Here is a 12,332-nt window from a genome sequence, read left to right on the forward strand (position 1 = left end):
TGGCTACTTCCAGCAGGATAATGCACCATGTCACAAAGCTCGAATCATTTCAAATTGGTTTCTTGAACATGACAATGAGTTCACTGTACTAGAATGGCCCCCACAGTCACCAGATCTCAACCCGATAGAACATCTTTGGGATGTGGTGGAACGGGAGCTTCGTGCCCTGGATGTGCATCCCACAAATCTCCATCAACTGCAAGATGCTATCCTATCAATATGGGCCAACATTTCTAAAGAATGCTTTCAGCACCTTGTTGAATCAATGCCACGTAGAATTAAGGCAGTTCTGAAGGCGAAAGGGGGTCAAACACCGTATTAGTATGGTGTTCCTAATAATCCTTTAGGTGAGTGTATATCAGTCTGTGTGTAATGAATGAATATAATATACAAGTTTCACTTTTTGAATGGAATTAGTGAAATAAATCAACGTTTTGATGATATTCTAATTATATGACCAGCACCTGTATTTGCAGTTTTTTGTGTTAGTAAAGAACTCAATCAGATATATATCACATATATTGGTTGATTTATTCATTTTTTATATTTGGGATTTTTAAAAACAAGTAGAAGTCGTGTTGAATGTCACTTTACCTAGGTGAAATGACCACAGTTTTAACGTAAGACAAGGAATCAGGTTGAGTGGAATTTACGTTTGTTTTACGCAGAGTGAACGACTTCAACGTGAGTTTAGCATGTGTCAGAGTTTAGCATGATGCTAATAGCATCACTGTTAGCATACATACCCCATGTAGACGGAGCAGCGAGAGATGAACTACAGTCTGTACAGCAGTGGTTCTCAAAATTTTTCGTTGTAAGGCCCCCTTTGTGTTAAGTGCATTGCTTTGCGGCCCCCCATATAAAGACGTATAATCTTAAACTTAGAATTTTAATTAAACCAAAAACATTCAGTTATACAATCCTGGAACCTCAATTCATTTGGTTGGTGGTGTCATTTTTCTGATGTTTGATTGCATAAAATCTATGATAAATTTCTATATTTCATAAAATGCCACAAAATCTATGGCCCCCCTGGATCCATCTTGGGGCCCCCAGTTTGAGAACCACTGCTGTACCATACATGATGAGAGATGCGTGTCAGTCAGCAGAGACTCGCAGTCCAGTGGACCCACATGCGTATGAGGTGTACAATGAGCAATTTCTGCCACTCACTAAGCAAACTGACAGGAGAACAAACGTGTAGACGCTCGCCTGCCGTCTGGCTAAAATCCCATTGAATTCAGGCGTCAGACGTAAGATATGAGACGTGTCGGAGCTGCGCTCGAAGTGCGCGAGATGTCGCAGGCGGACGTGCTTTGAAAGGATTTTTTTTACTTTGCGTCTGGACAAACGTACGCGTGGACAAATGTCTGGACAAACGTACGCGCGGAAAGTTCAGTTTTCATATTTTGTGGATTGTAAAACAGTGTAGACACTATTAGTAGTAAATGAAGAAATAAATGTTTATATAGTTGTGTATATATGTGTATATAAATGTTCCAGGTGTTAGTTGCTGATCTTTTATGTGTGTGTTAAAGGTGATAGCCTAATTGCTGCCTAGGTAATTCAAAAACAGAAGAAAGGTACAAATAAAAAAAGGTTGTTTTTATTATTTATTACGTTTAAACTGGTCTTAGCCTGATTTTAACTTGCATGTTAAATGTACTGTTCTATGGGTTTCTTAACACTCCCTCTCTCCCATCTGTACTGTTTCTTCTTCATGTCTCCTCAAATCATTTGATTCAGACCAGTTCATTAATAGGGACTTCAAGATTTGAAATGGTTTTCTCATCCAAAAGAACCCCTGATGTGAACCCCTGTTTTAAAGGCCTACCGTAGCAGCACAAGAAACATATATAGCCTGGGATCGTATGTAGCGCAAAATATGACATGCAGACCCCGGACCTTTGAGCAACTGAAGACGTACATCAAGCAAGAATGGGAAAGAATTCCACCCACAAAGCTTCAACAATGAGTGTCCTCAGTTCCCAAATGCTTATTAAGTGTTGTCAAAAGGAAAGGTGATGTAACAGTGGTAAAAATACCCCTGTCCCAGCTCTTTTGGAACGTGTTGCCGGCATCAAATTCAAAATGAGTGATTATTTGCAAAAAACAATGAAGTTTATCAGTTTGAACATTAAATATCTTGTTGTTGTGGTGTATTCTATTAAATATAGGTCAAAAAGGATTTGCAAGTCATTGTATTGTTTTTATTTACGTTTTACACAATGTCCCAACTTCATTGGAACTGGGGTTTGTACTTGTTGGACAAATCATAACTGAGGCCATACACTGTCTTACACAGGACATTTTGCATTGTTGAGCTGTTGACATCATCTGACTTCATACGTGAAGAGCATCTGTAAGAGTGTATACTGTTCACACATCACATCACTGCAGATTTTAAACTAAAATTGACCTTTTTCAGTTATTCATAAAAACAAAGCAATCTTTGGACAGGACTTCATTCTCTTCACTCTTCTGTCTGACACTGCTGAACACCAGGTGCTTTATGTCACATTCTTAAATTGAGGTTACATTTCTTCGGGTTATTTCATCAGCCTAACAGCTCTGTTATTTCATGGAAAGGGTTAATACATCGGTCCTGATGTTGTACTATCAGACACAGCGACAAACACGTTTAAAGCAAAATCATACAAGCAACAGTAATATCACAATGTTTTAACCCAGCCAACACTGCTTTGTGACAAATTCGGCATGAATACGCAATGCCACAGACAACATTGTCTTCTCTGACACAGCCCAGAGTGTCTAGCATTAAAGTATAATGTTACTATTTGCACCTCAGTATTGTTGTGCATAAAACATTATGCAATAATAACAGAGTGTAAATCATTATATTTATAAAAATGATTATAATGATGGCAACCATTCTTCATCATCATCATCAAGCTCAGCGAGGAAGCCAGCACCACGACGGCCTGTCAGAGCTACTGAGGACATGAGCTCTATTCTCTCCGAGTGTAAGACAAACACATTTTTCTGTTTACTTAGCGGCAGCGCTGGCATGGATCAGGTAGTGTCAGAGCGGACTGACGGCAGGATTTAATGTCTTTCTACAGTCGCTGGTGTGTTTATACTCCACATCTCAACAGCCTTTATCACACGAACAAACTAAAGTCTTTCAACTTCATAGTCGGGGTTTTTGATGTGCTGAAAATGTCTTGTAAAGTAAATGTTGGATAAAATGAAACCAAGCGAGAGAACAGATTTAACATTGTTCCATCACCTGGTGAAATTCACTCTATGACAGGCGGTTTAACGGTTTTGAGGAATGATTGAAACAGTTCCGGCCACGCTAACACAGAGTCTGACGTATTGGAGATTAACCCAACAGCAAAACAAACATTACGTCAAGGGGATATAATAGCTAAGAAAGAAGTAAAGTGGCCGAGCTTATTGGCCAAGTAGTGTGTTCCAGCATATAACGAGGAAATTGATTTGCGTAGAGGTGGACCAGAAGCTCCACAGTGCAACACCGAGAAGACAGGATAGCATACAGGACAGAATCACACAATGATGAAAAGAAAAGAATAACCTAATAATAATGATACAATTAATATAGATAGTAGAGTCAATGTAAGATAAAACTAGGCAAAAACACCAAAGATACCCACTTCCCAAAGTCCCTAACAATATAGATCAAGATATTTGTAGATGATAAAAGTCCGCAGCATATGGGTGCAGAGCACACTTTGGTGGATATAATATGATGTAAATATAGAGTTTATGTGTCTCCTCGCGTTAAGTAAGTGTTCATTCAAAATCGGATTGCCTAGTACGAACTGTTCTGTGTGTCTGGGGTCGCGATCTGGTGATGGTCAGTGTGTGCTGTTAAGCATCGAACCAGGACTAACACGGAGTAAAGTAATGCTAAAAGGAGGATGTGCTGGGTCTGAGGGTCACAGTCTATGTGATTTTTACCGTTAGCCGGTTTGCTCATTCTGATGAGTACAGGTTCTTGAGAGTGGGGTGGCTGGCCAGATGATAACGCGTCGACGAGCCCTCTGGTCTCCCCGAGCCTGTAGCCCCTACATCACACTACGGGTCTCTAGGATGCCTCTGGTAGCCTGAGCTGAACAGTACATGGTTATAGTACGTTGCAGATTGGTGATTGGAATTCCGATACAGATAGGCCAGAAAGAACTTGTCTCCGAGGAACTCATGTGGCAGGTTGAACTGTCCTCAAGCGACTAGGCGACAGCGACAATGTGAACGAACAGGCAATGCCTGGTGACTTCTTAAACGAATCAGAGAGTCATCGGTAGTGTCCAACCTATCACACCAAGAGCTCGTAAATACGTTTCGTGGTGACCGCTAGGTAATGTGGAGCAAATGACTCGACTCTTCTGCAGTCGACACGTGGCGGTTCGAATACGTAGGAACGATTCCGGGTTTCGTGGGCGAGAATCAGTGTGGCTTGTACAGTGAGATCCAGTGATCACTACAACGAGGATGTTAAGAGCGTATTATAGTATTCCAGGTTTTAAGACTGCACCTAGGATCAGGCCACGGCTTGTCTTGAAGTTAGATTTATTCATTACTACCCCCAAAAAAACCTGAGGCACACAAGAAACCAGAATATCATCACTTGGGGTTGAATGACAGCAGACTAAAAACAGAAATACCTTAGCAACTGCATGGCAACCGACCGCAACACTAGAAACTGAAAAACAAGACACTTGAAAGCTGCGTCTCAATTCGAAGGCTGCGCCCTCCGGAGGTCGCATTTGTCTGGGGCATACGTCATCGAGGTTTATTATTTTGGGTTTTATTTCAGAGAAGCAACCGTTACATTTCAAGGTAAGAATGAAACTGCAATGATAACGTCTGAAATGAGACAACCTCGATGACGTCGACAAATGCGACCTCCTGAGAATGTAGCCTTCAAACCGAGACGCAGCTCGTGGCTGCTTCTCAATACCAAGTTCGCAGAGTCCGGACTTGCGTCCTTCCAAGATCTGTATGAAGATATTTCAGTAGCAAAACTTGAGAGCATGTTGATTTTAATTTGTGAACTTGTAAAGTAAGTATTTGTAGCCTACCTGTATACTAAAATGTACACTCACACCCCCAATGTGAATTTGTGACAATTTTTCTGCAACTTCAAATTCAGAAGACAGATTTGTGAGTTTTGTCCATGAGTGCAAATCTCAACATTCAACTTCAGTTTTTTATTTTACAAGTTTTCACATTGGGGCTTTGAGTGTACATTTTAGTGTACAGGTACAAATACTTTACAAGTTTACAAATTAAAATCTACATGCTCTCAAGTTTTGCTACTGAAATATCTTCATAGATCGGACGTGGCAAGTTCGACTCAGAAGAATGAACTCCCGAAGACGCAAGGAGGCAAGTCCAGTTATTTTACAAATGGAACAGCAGCGTACTTGATAGCGCAGCTCAGCACCTCATGCTTCAATCAGCGTCATTGTATATCTTTTCGTTTTTTATTTTTAATGTACATATTAAATGTAATTAGCAAAACGTGTGTAATACGATATTATACAGCTGCCTCTTTTGTATTTTAAAACTATTAAACATTAATATGTGGTTCAGGCAATATTTGCCTACTCTGATTATATTTGCCTACTCTGATTATATTTATTTCGTTTGAAATAAAATTGAATATCAAACAACGGACTCTTCTTCTCCTTGAACATCAAATAAAACAAAGCGGTGTATAAAAGACGGTTGGTAAGGGATCAAAACGCAGCAAAGCTAGTGTCAGTGGTGCAAGCTGAGCGAGGTGTGCAGGGATCAGTGTGAACGTGCATATTTAGTGACTGTAGCAGATAAACATCCTAGTACTGAAATCGGTAAGTAAGTAACTAAACGGGCAGCAGGGGCTTGCAACGGCACAGTGCGAAAATGCTGTTCATACAGTTGTTTCGGCAGGATGGACACAGACGAACCAGAGTCCACAGTAAGTTGAAGAGACACAGGGGTAGCAGCAGGTGAGGCATGTACGGTCACTTCACACATCAGACGGTCAGTCGCTCCAGGCAGATGGAGAATACAGACCTCTGGCAATTCAACTGAATGCACTGAATGAGTAGGAGCAGAACGGCAGACTCGTGCAAAATGTCCAATCTTATTGCAATTCTTACATTTAGCAGATGCAGCGGGACAGTTCTGTGCGTTTGCAAGATGTCCAGCAGAGCCACAGCGAAAGCATGTTCGAGCAGACGGAGCAGAAGCAGGTGGTTTTGATGAGGTACGTGCTTTGAATTTGGCCTTATGACGCTGTCGTCCAGAAGCAGGAGTGGCATGTACAGCTTGAACTGGAGCGAAGTTACTCGTAGCCAGCGATTTCGCCTGAGCATCAGCGGTCTCTAGCTGTGTGGCAATTGTAATTGCAGTCTCCAGTGTCAATTTAGATTCCACTAATAATCTTTCACGAATGCAAGGGTTAGCAATATTTTCAACAAGTTGATCACGCAACATATCGTCAAGATTGTCAGCAAATTCACAAGTAGTCGCTAAATCTCTTAATGCAGCAATGTATTGTACTACCGTTTCATCTATCCTCTGTATGCGTTTCCTGAAAGCATGTCTTTCCACGACCACATTTCTTTTCGGAACGAAGTGTTGTTCCAAAGCCGTAATAGCATCAGCTAGATCATCACCGGTATTGGGCAGTGTATAAAACAATTTCTGACCTTCGGTTCCGAGGCAGTGAAGCAAAGCACGTTTTCTGGCTTCTGACCATAAATCCCCAGTAGTATTGATGACTAGCATGTAGTTCCGGAACATTTTCAACCATGTGACTAGTGGTATAGCAGGCTCACCGGGACAAGGCAAAAAGGATTGGGAAATGGAGCACTTACTGAAGCCATCCTCAGAAAATCTTGTAAAAAAAACTTTTTGTCTTAATGTAGACAAGAAGCTGGAGACCATAAATCCTTTCAGTAACTTTATTAACGCTAGCACTATCGCATAACATGCAGGCACATGTTCCGTACTCTACTACTTCTTCTCTCTATATACCTCCACACAACTCAAGAAACCCGAGCGCCATCCAGTGGTGCATTATTGGAACACAGCCATTTGAGGGTTAGGGGTAGGTGTAGGGCTTTAATATCTCAATAANTGCCTAAATCGGACTTTTAAAAAGAGCCACAAAACACCGGTGGATGACATTAAAGAACAATATATTCAATTAAAAAACATTAAATAATTAAAAACAATTACACAACAAATTCACAATGAAAGTTTTAAGTGAAATGAGCATGGACACTAACATTGCTAGAAAGATGTTATAGTGTTTACTGTTTACCTTGTTTACCCTCCAGCTACAACTAAATGTTCACCCTAGTTGTATTAAATGGGCAGAAAATGCAGGGCTCTAGACTAACTTTTTGCACTGGTTGCACTGGTGCACCTAACTTTTTTTTTTCTATGACCGCATCGCATTTAACACCGCAGTTTTACCAGTTCACTTTTTTTTAAATCGCTGTCCATATAGGCAAAATTGACTTGTAAATGATTAACTAACAATCTGGTCAACATAAAGTTCTTTATTTGAAGCACAATTCTACAAGAAAGGTCACTTACTGAAGAAGTGTTGGTGCTTAAAGTGCTTCAGTGAACGTGAAATATAAACTTAAAACATCTCAAGATAAATGACGGACATAACCTGGGAGGTTGATGGCTCAGTGTCAGAGCATTGCTTATGATTTTGGACCGGATCAGGCCTTAACTTAACATTATTCACTGAAAAAGTTGTAATCGTTCTTTTCATCTTCTCTCATCATCCACTCTGTTTAACTGAAGGGCCTATAGGCGCCTCCCCTCTCTGTTTAACTGACGGGCCTATAGGCTCCTCCCCTCTCTGTTTAACTGACGGGCCTATAGCTCCTCCACCTCTCTGTCTGACTGCAGCACATGCATTTTCACACGTACACACCAGAGGTTGCGCTAGACTTTTTTATTGTCGTCATTTTGACTGACAGGCTCGTAAAAAATCCGTCAGTAATCTATTATTACCCGTCACTATGGTGCAAGGTGGCGTTAGGTGGTAATTAGTATGTTTCGTGATGTCATCACGTTGTACTTGCGTCTCAGAACTGTTGTATTTTAATACAACTGAATGCCCAATAAAGCCGTTGTTGTTTATATTCATCTATATATTTAATGTTTTAATGTTTATGTTCATATGTGATTCGATCTGGGAAAACCCAACACATGGTGCAAATTTATATATTACAGTTTTTGTATACCATATTCAAGCCCTTTCCAAAATCAGTTTTTATTTTGCTCATACCTTGTGTATGTAACAAAAGTTATGGCTGAGGTCGGCTGAAGCGCTAGATTTACAGGAACGGAATTTGGAGGAAAACGGGTTTAAAGTTAAGTGATGAAAATAAAAGCACAACAGTCCAGTATCACAAGTAAAGTCACTTTAGCAGTAGTAAAAGACTTATTCTAATAACAATTTATAAAAAAACATTTCCCTAGTGTTGAAGTCTATAAAAATACTGTACAAAACGTTATAACAGTAAAAATGTCGGACACACACTAAGATCCGTACGAAACATTTTCTGTCTGGAAACTATTCTTGTCTATACGTCTCAAAACGTGTATTCACTAGGATACATTCATACGATTAGTTTTTAATCCAATATAAATGATAAATCAAATATATATGATATACAGGTGCTGGTCATATAATTAGAATATCATCAAAAAGTTGATTTATTTCACTAATTCCATTCAAAAAGTGAAACTTGTATATTATATTCATTCATTACACACAGACTGATATATTTCAAATGTTTATTTCTTTTAATTTGATGATTATAACTGACAACTAATGAAAATCCCAAATTCAGTATCTCAGAAAATTAGAATATTACTTAAGACCAATACAAAGAAAGGATTTTTAGAAATCTTGGCCAACTGAAAAGTATGAAGCATGAAAAGTATGAGCATGTACAGCACTCAATACTTAGTTGGGGCTCCTTTTGCCTGAATTACTGCAGCAATGCGGCGTGGCATGAGTCGGTCAGTCTGTGGCACTGCTCAGGTGTTATGAGAGCCCAGGTTGCTCTAGATAGTGGCCTTCAGCTCTTCTGTATTGTTGGGTCTGGCATATCGCATCTTCCTCTTCACAATACCCCATAGATTTTCTATGGGGTTAAGGTCAGGCGAGTTTGCTGGCCTCGTTTCTATCTATTGTAATAGTTGTGAATGTGTATCGTTTGGGTTTTTTCCGATACCGGACATGTCATGCGGTGTGTGATGTTGCTGTGTGGGAATGTCAGCAGTCTGACGAGATGCAAAGCCGAAAGTGAATGAATAACCAAGTTATCGGCTTGAGAAAAAGGGAGTCAACTCTGAATCACGCGAACGAGTCGTCCCTAGTCCGATTCGTAAACCGCTGCAGATGTACGTCACTGCATATAGTCCCCGCCTACGTTTTGCTAGGATCGCCCGCCAAAACTACACTCCTCTCCCCCAAACACTGGAGCTCGTGAGCCTCATTCGCAGTAGACCAATCACAGCAGACTAGACCATCTGACCAATCACAGCAGAGTAGGAGGGGATTAGACGAAAAACTTTCATTTCTGAAAATGTTTTTTTTATAAAAATTGTTATTGTTTTGTTTATGTTTATTTTTTCATTTACTAATGTCGTTCAGAAGCTCTTAAAACACACATATGTTTCTCAGGAACTGAAATCTGAAACAAACAAATAAAGGCTTCTCTTGCATCTTCAACAAAACGTTTTTAAATCAAACTACATATGAACACATAAAGAAGAGTCGTGAATGAGGCGTTCAGTGTTCACTGATAAACAGTCTGACGTCACAGGAATGTGTGTGAACTTGAACAATCACATACTGTATGGTTATTATTCATAAACCTCACGCTCACTGCAGCTCAAACACATAAAAGAGACTTCAGATCAGACAGAACACAAATGTACCTCTCCATGTCAGCGCTCTTCTGGTCTTCACGTCCATCACCTCTCGTGACTTCTTCATTCTCCTTTTGACCTGGAGTGGGAGGAGCTTCATCCTGGGCGACCTTCACCTCCTCGTGTTTCTTCTGTTGCTCTGCTTTCTCTCTCTTTGGAGGTCGTCCTCTCCTGGCGGGGGGCTTGGGCGTGACAGGCGGGGTCTTGACAGCGCGGGCGGCAGGCGTCGGGCCTTTTTTACTCGCTGTCGCTGAAGTCTTTTTGGGGGTGTTTGTGAGAGGAGGCGGAGCCAGCGCCAGAGAGAATGATACTGCTCCGGGTTTAGGCGTCGAGGAAAGGGATTCGTGCTCGCGGGAAAACAGCGAGGGTCCGGAAGAGGACGAGGGTTGAGCGGGAGATGAGAACGGTGAGGGCGTCTGGAGGTGAGACAGCTCCATGGCAGCTCGCACATCCGGCTGCTGGTCGTGATGTTTCTCCAGATGACGCGCCAGCGAGCGGAAGTGACGTCCGCAGTACGGACAGTGCTGACGGCGGGAGAGCGAGCCGCTCGAGCCGTGCCCGATGTTAATGTTTATGTTATTGTTTATGTTTGTCGTGGGTGTGGTCAAAGACTGCTGGAAGGGAGAAGATGAAGAAGGGGCGGGGCAAGTGAAGGACAGGGGGCGGGGCTGGGTCCTGGGTGCTGCCTTTTTCTTCACAGTGGCGGAGGTTTTCTGTTTCTTGCGGCGTCTCATCATACGGCCTCTCAGTTCCTCGAGCTCATCTTCATCATCGTCGTCATCATCGTCATCGTCTTCCTCCTCTTCATCTTCCTCTCGGTCCGAGTCGCTGGCCTCAGAGTGAGAGAGAGGCGAGGAGGAGGGCGAGAGAGACCATGACGGGGTGAGATAGTCAGAAACGCTGAGAGACAGCGGAAGTGAACCCGGCTCCTCCTCCTGCAGACAGAGACAGACGTTTGTAGACATTCCCTAAACAAACTCAAAGCAACAGTGTCGACTTTCTGTGCTTCTATTGTGCATTCACTGAAAAGCTGCTATTCATTCTTTTCAACTGAAGACAGACAGACAGATGTAAACATGTTGGATGTCACGGAGGTGAGCAATGTGTAAAGTGCCCTCAGATCATTGATTCAATTCAATTTTATTTATATAGCGCTTTCACAATGTGCATTGTTCCAAAGCAGCTTTACAGGAGAAAATAAGAAAAACTGAAAAACACAAAAAGAGGTAAAACACAGCACAGTGCATGGTGTTTATAGAACAACAAGATTATTCTAGTAAATAATATCTAATAAATGCAGTCTCTCGGTGGTTTATTTAGCATATTTTGCATTAAGTGAAGCTTGGCTGAAAAGATGTGTCTTTAAGTCTAGATTTAAATTGGGAGAGTGTGTCTGACCCTCGAATAGTATCGGGAGAGGCTATTCCAGAGTTTAGGTGCTACGTATGAGAAAGCTCACCCCCCTTTGGTCGGATTTAGTTATTCTAGGTGTTATCAAAAGTCTGGAGTTTTGAGATCTTAGAGAGCGTGATGGGTTGTAGTGTGGTAGAAGCTCTGTTATGTAGGTAGGGGCTAAAGCGTTTAAGGCTTTATTAGTAATTAAAAGAACTTTAAAGTCAATACGAACTTAATGGGTAGCCAGTGAAGGGTTGATAACATTGGGTTATGTGATCGTATTTTCTGGACCTGGTTAGAACTCTGGCAGCTGCGTTCTGAACTAACTGTAGTTTGTTTATTGATGTTGCAGGACAACCACTAAGCAGTGCATTACAGTAGTCAAGTCTTGAGGTCACAATGCATGAATAAGCTTCTCTGCGTCAGCCACACATAAAATATTTCGCTAATTTGGCAACATTTCTAAGGTGGAAGAAGGCTGTTTTGTCACATTTGAGATGTGATTTTTAAGTGACAGGTTGCTGTCTAATATAACGCCGAGGTCTTTAACTGTATTTGTTGGAGTAACAGTGCAGCCTTCAATCTTGCAGGTTATAATCCGAAATATTCTGCTCATGTGTCTTTGGTCTAGGGCTGGGCGATATGGCAAAAAAGTAAACTCGATAGTTTTTTTCTATATTGATCGATAACGATATTTATTTCGATATATATTTAATTAAAAAACTGTATTTAAAATAATCTGTTTTAAATACAGTTTATTAACAAAAGTTAACCTTTAACCAGTTAAAATTCAATTCAATTAATGCACTGTTGCAACACAGAGGATATTAGGCCATAAACAACATGTACCAGTTCATTCAGTCTCATTTTGACTCAATTGACTCGTTAAGTAAAGGGAGTGTTCATTCAGTACATTCAACCAATGAAAGGGCTCCGTTACTGTGTACATTCGAACGCTATTGGCTCAGCACCTGCGCACATACATAACGCTGCAA

General features: G+C 41.1%; 1 protein-coding gene across 3 annotated transcripts in view; it reads right to left on the minus strand.

Annotated features, from left to right (window-relative positions):
- LOC130550262 (uncharacterized) overlaps positions 1-10,922 on the minus strand; it is a 19,814-nt gene extending 8,892 nt beyond the window's left edge. For all 3 annotated transcript variants that reach the window (XR_008962378.1, XR_008962377.1, XM_057327688.1), the window contains exon 1: positions 9,952-10,922. Coding sequence is in view for 1 of the 3 variants with exons in the window: in XM_057327688.1 (XP_057183671.1) it covers positions 9,952-10,907 (956 nt within the window). In the remaining 2 variants the exon portion in view is untranslated. The remainder of the gene's footprint in view (positions 1-9,951) is intronic.
- Between the last annotated feature and the right edge of the window lie 1,410 nt (positions 10,923-12,332).

The sequence above is a fragment of the Triplophysa rosa genome, unplaced genomic scaffold, assembly GCF_024868665.1.
Source record: "Triplophysa rosa unplaced genomic scaffold, Trosa_1v2 scaffold272_ERROPOS173870+, whole genome shotgun sequence".
Taxonomy (NCBI): domain Eukaryota; kingdom Metazoa; phylum Chordata; class Actinopteri; order Cypriniformes; family Nemacheilidae; genus Triplophysa; species Triplophysa rosa.